Below are 14491 nucleotides of genomic sequence, written 5' to 3'. Positions count from 1 at the left end.
TTTTTTTAAATGCGTATCGTATCGCGTATTTATTTAAATATCTCATAAACAAGAGAAAACAACAAAAATAATCTCACATTCAAATTTAACGGGTCAAATAAGCTAAATGTGGAATTGCTCCGTATTTTTTTATTGTTCTTGGAGTTTGGAATTTACATAATACTTAAATTTATCACCACCGGTACTACCAAAAAGTTTGCTTACTATCGGTAGTACCGGTATCTACCGGGATTGATTTAGTTGACTTCCTTAGAAGAATTTTAGTGTGAAGGGGATGTTTTCAATATTATATATGTACTAGTGGTTTTACCCGGCTTCGCTTGGTATTTTTAATATAAACAGCTTAAACATGGCAAAACAATACACGTAGACATTCATTTGTTTTTTATTATATTTATTTGAAACGAAAAAAATAATATTCAACCACATTGATTATATATAAAACTAGTGAATAGCCCGATGAAATATCATCGCATGGGTATAAAATTATTATATACTCGTATAAAACTAAAAAAAAAATCCGTAACCGGAACCGTTATTTTTGTAGACTCTCATAGATAGTTTTCGATTCTTTATTTGTAATAATCTTCAATTCTTAAAGTTAACGTTAACAAAATGTTAATTTAAGTTAACAAAATGTAATATTTTCCGATTATACACAAACGGTCATTGACCTCGTAACGTTGAATATTATTATTACACATAACAAATTAAGTGCATATACATATGATGTGTATTTACAACACGTATTCTAGGCGAGGATATGTCGTGCGGCGCGGGCTCGTGAAGCACATCGCTTTGGATCGGAGGGTCCGAGGTTTGATTCCCGGCGCCCTCGGTGAATGAAATCAATTTTTCTCTCGAATATCGTCAAAATATAAATAATTTAAATTTGAATTTAATTAAAAATAAATCTACACAAAAAATGGTTCAAAACCTCGCTAAATTAAATTAATAAAATTACGTATTTTTATATGGCGAGAAGGAATATTTCAATTAATGTTTAAAAAAAAAAGGCGAAATGAAGAATTGGATTTGGCGTGATGTACGTGACCATTAGCTCAATTTAGACCTATATTCCGGCTATTTGGGGTGATTGGTTCGAGTTGCGACAAAGTCGTCTCGTCGAAAAATGAATTTATCGATTTTTATCGATTCGTTCATTATGTTCGGTGAGAGTTAGGACACACACACACACCCACATACACACACACACCGACACACACACACACAGATTACCGTCTTTATATATATGATATTAGACATATCGAAATTATATATTAGATGTATTCAAATAATTGTCAAGCGACAAAAATCGGAAGGCAACGAAACTTCTCATTGCTAAAAGTTAATTATATTATAAATCAATATTAGTATTCGGTAATAGTCTCAGGTGTGAGTGCGATATTTTCAGCATTTTATCTTTTATTTTAAATCTATGATAAGTACTGAACTTACTTTTATGATAAGTACTGAACTCCTTTAAATATCAGGTCAAAAAGCATGTTAAATATTCTTTGACTAATCTAAACAAACTAGTTGATACAACGTTTTCTTCCAAATTCAAAACAATTAAACTTGTAAAATTAAATTATTATATTTTGGTTCTTTCGATAGTTTATTTCGTACTATAGGAAGTACCAAAGATTGAATTTTTATTTAAAAACCTGTAAGAACTGGTTTGGGTAGTACCGGTACTGGGATAATTAAACTTAACGTATGTCATGTTCTATGTATAAATAACATTATTTTTTTACTATTTTGAATTAGCATACGTGTTTTCGATTGTGTGTTAAGGTGCTCATATAACAAATGCGCATATGAAAACATCACAACGTAGATTAAACATCGGCACTCGGAAAATTGTTGAAAATGTTTTCAGTGAGTAGTCGGCGGTCGATTTCCCCGCGAGGATCTCCCGTTTTGTAGAATTACCTACAAAACGAGAGTCTCTCTCGCTTGATTATGCATGAAATACGGTGCTTATAGTCAATTTGAGGGGGATGCTGAGGGTGAGATGCACGTTCGGAAATAAAATATAGTGAAAGTAGACGAAATGGCATCGCGGCATGGGAAGGCGTGCGTAATTTATCGGATAAAGTCAGAACGGAACAGATTGACTCGTTGCATATTCCATAGTACAACATAGTATGTATGTACATGTACCAATTTTCAATTCCAAAAACACTTTCTGATTGATTTCACAAATTATTATCATTTTCATAATTTTATATGTCCCGCATATCGGAAAATCAAAATAAACGTACTACAGACCAGCAGTATTTTTAAATATTGTTTAACGCAAAACATTATATTTATATTTATATATATATATATATATATATATATATATATATATATATATATATATATATATATATATATATATATATTTATATATATATATATATATATATATATATATATATATATATATATATATATGTACTCCTATGAAATTCCTATGAAAGTGTATATTCGTTGCATTGTGAATTATGTGTTAAAGATTTATTAAGCGTAAAATTATTCCGACTGTTTATGTATGACTTAATTTAGCTTGATTTTGCTTTATTTATATATAATATAATTTTTCAAACAGGAATATTTCTGATGATAGTATAATTTTTTTAATTTTAGACACATTTCGGAAAAAAAGAGTTCTTTACAAAGTCTCGAAGACTTGTAAATGACTTTGGCAATGTAAAAAAATAGATTTTTATTTTGTTACCATACTAATTAATCAAAACACACTACTTGTTTTAAAATACACATATAAAAATAAATAGAACATTCATAACTTAATGTCTAAACTAAGCAAAATTTATAAAGAGCGTGGCATCACCGTTTCCACGAAAATGTGTCTGGTCTGAGCCTATTCTGAGTGAAGACCAGGTCGTATCGAAATGTAATGTTGGAGAAGGATACATATGTATGTACGTACGTATGTAGAATCCCCTGGACTGCGAGAAGAACCAATGCCTCTATTCCGCAAGCGTTCGGGATTGGCGATTGGCTATCTATCTATCTCTTGTAGTCATATCTACCAGTTTTTTGGGACAGATCAGAACAGCCTGGAAAAATTGGTCGTTCTGGGAAGCGTAGAGGGAAGCAAAGAAAGAGGAAGATCCCCAACAAATAAACGTATCAGGGCTGCCACTGAGAAAACTGTATTCCAGTCTCTGCGAGCGAGAAGCATGACGAGCCACATCAGGGAAGTCAGAAGACGGGAAAGTCACGACCGTCAGGAGAAAATAATTCATGTGTAGTTAAAATTAAATTAAAACCAGTCGGGTATGTGTGTTTGTTCATTGAATCAAAACAATTTTATTATTTAAATATTATATCTTCCATGTTGAAAAAGATAAAGTCTTTGTTCTGGCGGTTTGGTCCGCGTAATTGCATTATTTCCGCGGTCATCCGTTCGGGTAAGATTCGAGGGGTGAAAAACGGATTTCCTAGACCGCTCCATCCCTCATCCCCTTACAGTTACCCGGTGAATTTCTCTCATTTTCACCCCTCCTCTAAAGCTAACCCTCCCTCTCCTCCCACCTCAGTTTCTCGGTCGAAACTCGATCGGTCAAGTCATAAATAATTCAGCGACCGTACGAGATCGGTAAACGAAGCCGGCCAGTGATGGCTTCAGCCGGGATAATGCCGTCAACTCGATCGTTGCCAAAACTTCATACTCAACCACGATTGCTCTATTTAAAACTGACTTTAAACGACGGTTTCTGTATAGATCAATATCTACTTAGTTTAATAGTGTTGATGAATTCATTACATTAACGCTTTTTCGTTCGCAGAACGCAAATTGGGCATGATGAAATGAAATTTACTTATATTTTGAAAAATTTACTAAGAAAAAGGAAAACTTTTTGCATGTACATCTAATCTAATATATAATTTCGAAAGAGACTTTGTATGTATGTATGTTTGTAATTATTTTTGGTTGGGAACATCGAAAACAAATCAAAGTTTCTATAACGACGATTCGTTATATATTTTTTCAATTCAAACAAATTCAATAAAAAATCAAATGAATATTTACTATTAGATTCGCCATGTTTAATCTGTTTTTATTGCAAATATTGAGCAAAACCGGGTAAAAAAGCTATGTAGTACATAATAAATATGTATTATATATAAATACCAGGGCTGAGGAGTCGTGGAGTCGAAGCATTGCAATAGGAGTTAGAGTCGTAATAAATCAACCGACTAAGAGTCATTTTTATTATTTGACGCATATCGTTATATCTTTAATTAATAATATAACGATATGCGTCAACTAGAGTCTGCGATTGTACTTAAATAAATCCATTTATAAATTTATATCCAATAATTTCATTAAAAAATTACGATTTTAAATAACATTATAAATAAAATCGTTGAACCGATTATTTCCTGCATCTCATACTTTTTTTTATTCTCATCATTACTCTCATTTTTCGCATTGATTTATTTGTGTATGAAATACATACACATACACTATAAATGTAATAACTTCTTATCTTTACCTATTTCATTACCAATGATTTAATAAATTGGGTAACAAGTCAATTTTTAATGACTTTTTAAATTTCTTAAATTTTTATTTTATAAAAATCGATATTATCTTTATTACTAATGATTTATTACGGTTGCAAGAAAATTCGATTTTACTTTTCATTTAAGTTTGAGTCGGAGTTTGGAGTCGGATACGGAGTTGGAGTCGAATCATAAAATGAAGTCGTAGTCGGAGTATGTAAATTTTTATCTGATTTCCACAACCATGGTAAAACATACATATTAATATACTAGAAATACGATATATGTATTTTATCAATTTAAATATAAATTATATAAAATTAAATTAAATGCTTATTTTAATTTTATCAACATGGTTAGTAATAATATTCAGTGTTATAGAATTAACGGTATTCGAATTACCTTCATAATCCAAAGGCACACACACTAACACATTTTCTAAAAACCATTAAAATGTAATCAAATATTGATACTGAATATAGATCAGTTAAAATCTCGAAGCCACATTTTCTCACGATCACCAAACTTTATCTACGAGAATTGATACTAGGAGAACGATACTTAAAATAGAAACTTTCTTTTGCGATACTTTGCATCGAAAATTAAATCATAACATTATTTTTTCTGATACAGAGGCGTGCATGCTGGCAGATGCCAAGGGACAAATTAGCATATCGACCGTGGCCTACAAGTCATTAAATTATTCATGAATCTCTTCTAACAATTGATATACGACTCTCGAGCAAAAAAAAATAAAAAGGAATTTGCTACTGTTTTTCATGTTTTAAATGCGGAAAAAATTCACAATCTGGAAATTTGCATTGAACGGTAGATTTGATTTACAAGATGCATATACATTTTTCATTATTCGAAATTGAAAATCAACACAAACAAAAAATACTTACATACATAATGATATATTTTCTTTTATTTTTATTTTCATTTTTTTATAAAAGGATATATCTATGGATTTAGACTTGTATATTTTTTTATACTAGGAAGGTCTACAGGCAAACTCCAATGCGACTTCCTAGCCAACTACAAACATCGCTAAATTTCGATATGCTGAAGAACATGAAATAAACTATTAATTAATTAATTAATTAATCCATAGATATATCTATGGATTTAGACTTATACAGAAATTTTTACATTAGATCAAATTCAGATATTGGTTACATAGTGTGTAGGATGGTTTTTGCCAATTTTGATGGAGGAACCGTTTCAACAATGAAATCAGATAAATTGGCAAACTCTGATAGGAAACGATCGACTTGGAGTCACAAATATCCAAGTCTGACCAGCAGCATTAAAGATTAAGATGGGATCTAACCCGGTAACCCTCGGTGCCATACTGCTGGCTCGGTGCTTGCGTTTATATAACAAATCCTATCGAATATTTTTACTTCAATTCTAATGCGCTAATTAAAATCTAGATTTTATTTTGAATTGGTATTATACTTTATTTTAATAATGAGCAGTAATGTTCAAATCATTATAATTAAGAAGTATTATGAAAATTATATGCAGAAAATTCTTATGAAATTTTATATTAGAAAAACATCGTGATATTTTCTCCCGAAATTTAAGTATTTTTCCTAAATATGGATCGTGATAAAAAATATTATATTTAACGGTTGCACTTTCAGCCTGGATTTACACCATTGTCGTAAAACAACGCCATCAAAACCCATCACGTATTAGAAGAGAAATCTTTAAAAACTCGCACAAGGTATCCAAGTAATGACATTATACATATAAATGTGGAACACATCAATGGAAGACGCGGCATGAGTTCAAAATTCTGATTTGTGGATCGTAAAGATCCGAAATGAAATTCGAGGCGATTTTAGCACTTTTTTATATTGAAAATTTTATAGATTTTTCCCGCAGCGCAGTATAATGGCGATAAATACACGGGCTAAATAATATATGTATGTACATATGTATGCATTCAGATTTTTAACCGAGCTACATTTACTGATTTTTATTTTACACTGACAACTGCAAGCGAAGAATAATTAATAATTGCTATAATGCTATACGTAATACTTTTTATGTATAGCATTATATACAAATGTTAATAAATATATCACATAAACAGTGTGCTTATAAATATAATACCCGAACACATACAATATTTTTTGTTATAATCGTTGAATTCTAATGAATAGAGTTTGAAACACGATATGTGTGTTGAAATTTCCCATTATGTGTACATTGTACGTTTTCTGGAAACTGTCCATGAAAATCCAACCAGCCATCACATAATTAGAGGGCTCTGTGTTTTATATTACGTATCTTGTCAATAAATAATACATCATAGAAGTCGACAAGTCCAATCAAGGGTAACCAGTTCCATTACCCTGTCGGCGAGCTATTGAGCGTGACATGACGCGTCTCACCCCGAAGATGGATGATATACTCTCGACCAAATCCCATACACAATGTGTAGAAATATAATATTACGCATCGACAAAGAACAATGCAATTATTATATTGCACATTCAAACAGTGGAGAATGTTCAAAAAATAATAATAATATTTTATTTTTGTACATTTGAATAATATCGTAGCTCGCTAAACCAACATATTTTTAGAAATAAAAATATTTTCATATTTATTTACAGATTTATGCTAATCACAAAAAATAAAAACGTATTAAAGTAAACGGGGAACGTTGTTGATCGTGCAAACTGTTCTCTAACATTTTGTATGGAAATATGTAGCATGTGAACGTGTTGAGATATTTCTCTCTTGCAAGATAATATGATTCTACATTATGTTGATTTTTTAATCTTAACCTGTTTAAAGCGCAATACAAAACATTTAAAATTCACATTTATTTTTAAAAGCTAACAGCATACATTTTTAATTTATCTATGTATGTACGTAATAACGATAGATCAAGTTTTGTGATCATTACGAAAATTCGAACTCGAGATTTTTACTGATTCCAACTCAAAATCGATCACTGATCACGCTTTCGTGGTCTAGAAAATATGTGTTTATGGGATTCAGATTATTTTTGTTCATACAATAGAACATACATAATGCTAGAACAGTGCGGTGATTAATTTTATATATTAAAAGCCTTTAATTAAAATTTACAATATTTGAAACGACTTATTAGAATTCTTCAATTGTTAAATCTTTATCTGAAAATTTTACAAGGATAATTAAAAAAGCATATTTTCCTTACAGATTCAACTGTACGGTTTCAACAAAGAACTGTATCACAATATGTCCGAAGCACAACATAAATCACAGGGGATCGTTGGTATATCTCTTATGGTCCAGGTAATTTTTCAAATCCACCAAACATTACAGTATATGAAATAAAAAAATCGTTTTAATTATTAATTCATTTCAGATTGGAGACACGCCGAACCCCGAACTGAGAATAATCACAAGCACCTTTAACAAAGTCCTATATAGAGGTAATTAATTGAATTACTTGACAATACAATTTGTAAATATTCAGCAAAATAAAAGCCTGAAAAAGCCCTAGGGTTGTTTGGCTGAGACGCGTATGAAAGCGAGTTTAAAAAAGTCATCAAAGAAATTTCTCAGGTTAAGTCGAAAGCGTTTTTCCGTTGCAACAACAAAGTGGAACATTCCTCAGTGCGCTGTGCCTCAAGTAATTAAAAGTTCAGTTTAAAAAAAACACCGATTCGAGTTTTTCATTGAAATGCTATGTAACTTGCACAGTGCTTTTCTACCTTGAAAAATAACTTTACGGTTAACTAACGTTTTTCCAACAAACGAACGCAATCTACATTTTACTACCCGTACATAAGTATGTATGTATATGTGCGCGCATACATTGTATTATACATTAAATAATAATAATAATAATTCTAATATTTTTTTTACATTACGAAGAAAATCCAACACAAAATTATTATAATAACTCCGAGAAAAATACGTATGTACATACATTGTACAAGACCACAAAGGGAACATTCAAATTGGGGTAGATATAAAGAAAACATAAAACACAATTAAAATTAAAAATACATATTTGCCGATAATGTTAAAACAATATCCCCATCACTCAAAATTCAATAGAAATTTCACGAAAAAAATTCTCAGAATTATTTTATTTTATTTATATGGCCAAAAAAGGTTCGTTTATACTACATAGTACAGCTAAAGCCTTCAATTGGACGTAAGCAACAGAACGAAAAATATTCTTGAGTGCATTATATATGGCCACATTCATTGGCAGCATGGACTAGTGGCTAGCAATGTTACTATGGTCATTGTGGTTACGAGTTCGAGTCACACTGGTTGCTGCTGGTCAGACCTTGGTTTGTGACCAGGTCGGTCGTTTCCTATCAGATTTTGTCAATTTTTATGATTTTCATTAAAACGATTCCTATAAAATTGGTTTTCCCTCCCCATTTCTCTAGCAAAAATCTTGAGTTACGTTCTCAAGTATCTTAAAATCTTGAGTCAAGTTCTCAAATCTTGAGTTATGTATCTCAAGGTTTGCTGGGTTTCTCTCCATAGATATCTCTGTGGATGATTATTGTATAAAAATTCGTATTGTTGTATAAATATTTGTTGATCGTATTATATATTATGTTTGCAATGCACTTTACCATGTGTGACCATAGATGTCATGTATGTATAATTTCGAATTATGTAATATATAATTTGGTGTGTTTCTTGATCTGTACAGTACACTAGTCGCATTGGAGCGATCTGTATTGACGAGTGTACATAGATTGATTGAATAAAATAAAACTAAAATGCAAAATATTTTCCGTAATATGTACATGGAGTAACCGAAACAGTAGTAGCAGACAAGATCTATTCATATTATACAGCAACACATGTCACCGAAAAGTATCATATAGAACCGGTTTTCTTTGTCCAATGTGGAAATATTCACGCATGACGTGACGTCAAAATGGCGAGTGCACCCGTACTTACGAAAGTGCTGCCACGCGTATGTGCATATTTTCGGAAACTAAATAATGTGTCAATATTAATGGACATTTAAACGGCGTCCCTATTGAATGAACTTCAATGAATGAATGCTTAACTTTGATGTATCACAATATTTTGATTATTAATTTAAATAACGGAATAAGTCTGCCATACATATATTGTATATACATATATATGTATATCATATATGTACATATGTATGTATATATAGGGGTGCACCTCACGGGATCGAATTAGAAATGCATGAAAAACCAAATATCGGAAGGCAAAGATCGAAAATCGAAAGATCTTAAGTCGAAAGATCAAAAAAAAGGATGCATGGTAAACGGTACATACTCACGTACATCCTCACTTAATTTGCGCGAACAGGATATAACAGGAACAATAGGAACAGGCTTTTCCTCCCGTATTCTGCGCGCGCACATTAAAACGGGAGGAAAAGCCTGTTCCTCTTGTTCCTGTTGTATCCTGCTCGCGCAAATCAAGTGAGGATGGACGTGAGTATGTATCGTTTACCATGCACGCTTTTCTTTTGATCTTTCGACTTGAGATCTTTCGATTTTTGATCTTTGCCTTCCGATATTTGGTTTTCGTGCATTTCTAATTCGATCCCGTGGGGTAGACCTGTATATATAGAAATATCGGTATGATTAATCATCCATATTACAAAAATATACCTAGACATTTACAGATTCATAACTATGAGATCATACTTACAAAAACCTATACACGTCATTAATACGGATTTGAGTATTGACGTTTGATATTATTAACTTGTTCCAACAGGAGGATCAACGTCCATTAAGCACTTATCTCTGAGCGCACTTTTGCCCGATACGGACCACTTCATCACGTACGAGGGGAGCACCACCCATCCGGGATGCTGGGAGACTACCGTTTGGATAATCCTCAATAAGCCCATCTACATCACCAAGCAAGAGGTAAGGAAAATACCGTCGCAACGAACCAATAAGTATCACTCAACCAATGACCGACGAACTCATTCATATCCACTCTATTAATACTCTATCGATTCGACAGATGTACGCTTTGAGGAGGCTGATGCAAGGTACCGAAGAGACGCCCAAAGCACCACTGGGGTATAATGCGCGGCCTTTGCAACCCTTGCACCATCGCACCGTCCGAACCAACATTGATTTCCAAAATCAGCAGGTAAATAAGGAAATATTTTCATTAAAGTATGTATGAGTGTATATGCCTAGTACACAGTGTGTGTATGTGAAGGACGGGAACTGGCAATTTAATGGAGTGTTATTGGAACCCGATGCTGTTGTGCTCCGTTCCAATCGCTCTAATGAAAGGTAAATAATGAAAAACACACACATTTTTTTAATTTAATATGTTTGGATATTTTCCTGGTAGTCGTTTAATTTGATTAAACATACATTATCACTTTTATTTCAATGTAATAAAAAAAACCAATTCATTCAATTTAAGTATTTAAGTGGGATGATCAGCAACTTATTATTATAGAAATCTAATAAGGAGTTCATGTTTACCAGTATTTCAGTAAATTTTATATTAAATAATGTTTAGTTTTACCGGGAATTCTCAATATTACCTATATAATAATATAGGCGTTTAAACCATTAAAATCTGATAAAACGGGTGGCTTAAATTCAAGCATTTTAGGTTACTGACCGCTAAGCGTAAAGATGTCCAAAATGTTTGCATTTTTAAACGTGTCTATTACGATTATTTTTCACCATCTAACTATCAGAATCGATTTAGATTTCCATCGTTGACCAAACCACGCAAAATGGCAAAGTTTCAAAACGATCGGAAGACTGTAGGAATAGATACCTAATCGTTAGCGAAGTGAAACATAGAAAAGTCTAGTAAAAAAAGGAATTTTTGTTTTTCTCAAAACTTTTGTGCAAATTTTTGTGCAAAGTTTTGTGCAAATTTTTCATTCCCAATATATGTATGTAAGTACTTTTATCTGAATAGTTTTATTAAAAGAAATACTGAATTACCGTTAAACCGGCTGGACTCTCAATTATTTGCCGGTACAAGGTCTATTCATAATATCCTGCAGTTCACGAGTACAGCACAGCACAGCAACTCACTTCAATGACAGTTTATATTCATACTATGAACTTATTCAATTCATACAATAAACGCAGGTGTCGGTGCTTTAAGACAAGTTTTGGCCGAGAGCAAGGCAAAATCCGACGATAAGGCGCAATATTGCTCGAGTCGTATCATCGAGTCAATATTGTCACAATATGAAGTTTCACAAAATCACTTTTTCCGAAATTAAAAATCATTTATTTAAAATTTTAGAAATTTACTGTCCGACATCAGCGTAGGTCGCAACCGATCGAAAATTAACATATTGAGTTGAAAATTAAATTGAACACCGCAGCAAAATTAATCAGCGCGAACAAACGAGTTCCATTGTTATTTCTACCACAGAGAAAACGTTTCCGAATCGAAACCGAAATTGAAAAAATAAAAAGAAAAATATTGTACGTGGAAAAAAATATTAATACAAGTGATCGACAAAGCGCGATACTCGTTCGGTCGCTTTCGGTTCATCCATTCCCGACAAATCCGGAATTAATTAACCGCGCGGGGGTGCAAAATATGTATTGCTGGCGTTGGTGGTCCGTGTGTCAGATCGAGAGGGTGGGTGGGTGGGTGGGTGGGTGTTGCCATACATCAACTTCCAACGAACACATACACGCACGCCACAACACCCCAACCCCCCATTGTCCCCGGCGCACAATGCTCGCGAGGGAAGAAAGGGGTATGTTGGTCGGTCGGCGGTCGACAGGATTTGACCAATCAATCAACGGCCATTAACCACCCACCCACTAATCGGAAGGGATTATTGCCTCTGCTACACAAAAATATTAAATATCCTGTTGAAATTTATCACTATTCCCGGATATCTTGTATCATATGTACATATTCATACGTACTAATGTATGTGCATACCTATCATTTAGGATAACGCAGTTTTAGCAATTGACATAATATATGCACATCTGTATGAAATTCTTTGCAAATTTGCTTATAAGCAAATTTGCAATTCGTGAATAGATTATTGATTATATGTTTATTTAATTTATTATTTATAATAATAATAACAATAAAATGACCAGTGTGACCTGACAGGTTGCCCCAAAGTGTCACACTAGTTTTACAAAACAAAAGAAAGAAAATAACAAAATAAAAACAATACAAATTCCAAAAGATTTGATGTCCAAATTCTGTGGGAAAATACGACGAAATATATAATATATAAGGAATATATAATAAATATATTCGAAATCCAATTATTGGGGGTATTCCTCCTAAAGAAAGAAAATTTATTATTAATATTAAATTAAAAAAGGATCTAAATTTGATTATTATTTTAAAGTGATATGTATGTATGTATTATAAAAATTTAATTGTCACTGTCAATGTGATGAATCTGCATGTTATTAATAAGATCATATGTATATACATACATATTTTTGACCTAAAACTTACCTAATCTAACTTTTAAACTACATAGACCGACCTAACGTAACATAAATAAACCCCTTCCTAATTCGATTATTCACATTAAACTTTTATACATATATGTACATATGTATAGCTTAAAAACTGACCGTAACATACATATGAGCCGTTATAATTCAAAGTGGCATAAGTCCACTTTTCTTCATTTCGAGAAATATCTCGCGAAACGCGAAACAATATAATGTTTTGCGTTTAACAATATTTAAAAATATTGGTAGCCTGTAATAGTGTTTTTGAACAGAAATAGTGTTTTTGGAACAGAAAATTGAACTTCCGCCACTTTCAAATATAACGGCTCATATATGTATTTCTGTAAAAAATAAATAATCCAACTTCAAAAATTTGGAGTCGACACAATAAACTAAATTTCTTTATAATTATTGGAGGTATTAAACAATTCAATGGGTTTTAAATTTTTTCGGAATTTTTCGATGCGAATTAAAAATTTCCTCATTTTATTTAGACTATTTTTCTTAAAATTTTATTATTTTATATAGACCATTTTTCTTATAATTTCACATAAAAGACGCTTTGAACTTTAACAAAAAAAGTTTTCTGTGATTCTTTGAGGTACCATATAACATTATTTAATTCCAATTGAAATACCTCGATCTTAAATATTCCATTAAAAAAAATCACCGTGAACATAAACTTTAACCTTTAATTGTAATTTAAAAGAATTCCCTAATCTACCAGATAAAGATGTTGTTTAATGAATTTATTTAACATTTTAGCAGAATGGAAACTGTCCAACAATGTACAGGGATATGCACTACAAGGGTGAGTTATAAAATCTATACATACATAATCATAACATATTTAAGTATGCGTCTAAATAAACGAACAAATTACAATTTTACAGCGACGCAATGGCCCAGAGACCATAGCAATCGTTACAGAAGCGTCGAAGACTTTGCAACAGCTTTACAACCGATTCATTAGCCAATATTAACTGACGATAATAATATAATTAATGTGTTATACAGTAAAATTATATACATATGTTATGAGATTTTTGAAAATAAAATAAAGAAACTGTTAATTGTAACGTAAAATGTATGCGTATTGTAGCCGTATATAATAAAGCTGTTTCACACTTGCATCTGATGTGTGTCTTATGAAAATATTGTGTATCCTGAAAACATATGCGTAATTACAAAAAACACACCTTTTTCTATAAAGTGTATATACATTTCGTATATACATACATACATACAAATGTGCATATGCACATACGAAGTTTTTCAATATCTGTTGCTTTTTAAGTGTTAGCTTAGATATTTGGTGAATTTTTACAATGAACTAAAAAAATAAACATAATAAAGTATTTAGTTACGTCCATTAGTTTAGTTTTCATAAATACATAAGTAATATCATTGTAAATATTTATTTGTATATACATTATATACTTCATAGCATATATTTATAAAATCATCCTACAGTTCAATTTGTCCATTAATTTTATTTAAAA

General features: G+C 31.7%; 1 protein-coding gene across 1 annotated transcript in view; it reads left to right on the top strand.

Moving 5' to 3' along the window:
• The window catches only part of CARPA (Carbonic anhydrase-related protein A), a 72378-nt gene extending 58257 nt beyond the window's left edge, over positions 1-14121 (top strand). The window contains exons 6-11 of the mRNA XM_077433496.1: positions 7729-7824; positions 7898-7964; positions 10270-10424; positions 10525-10656; positions 13755-13800; positions 13883-14121. Coding sequence (XP_077289622.1) covers positions 7729-7824; positions 7898-7964; positions 10270-10424; positions 10525-10656; positions 13755-13800; positions 13883-13962 — 576 coding nt within the window. The 3' untranslated portion in view covers positions 13963-14121. The remainder of the gene's footprint in view (positions 1-7728; positions 7825-7897; positions 7965-10269; positions 10425-10524; positions 10657-13754; positions 13801-13882) is intronic.
• Positions 14122-14491: the final 370 nt, after the last annotated feature.

This window comes from Arctopsyche grandis, chromosome 1, assembly GCF_051622035.1.
Source record: "Arctopsyche grandis isolate Sample6627 chromosome 1, ASM5162203v2, whole genome shotgun sequence".
NCBI classification, from domain to species: Eukaryota; Metazoa; Arthropoda; class Insecta; order Trichoptera; family Hydropsychidae; genus Arctopsyche; species Arctopsyche grandis.
The sequence above is the reverse complement of the archived record's forward strand: the minus strand, read 5'-3'. Positions and strand labels throughout refer to the sequence as shown.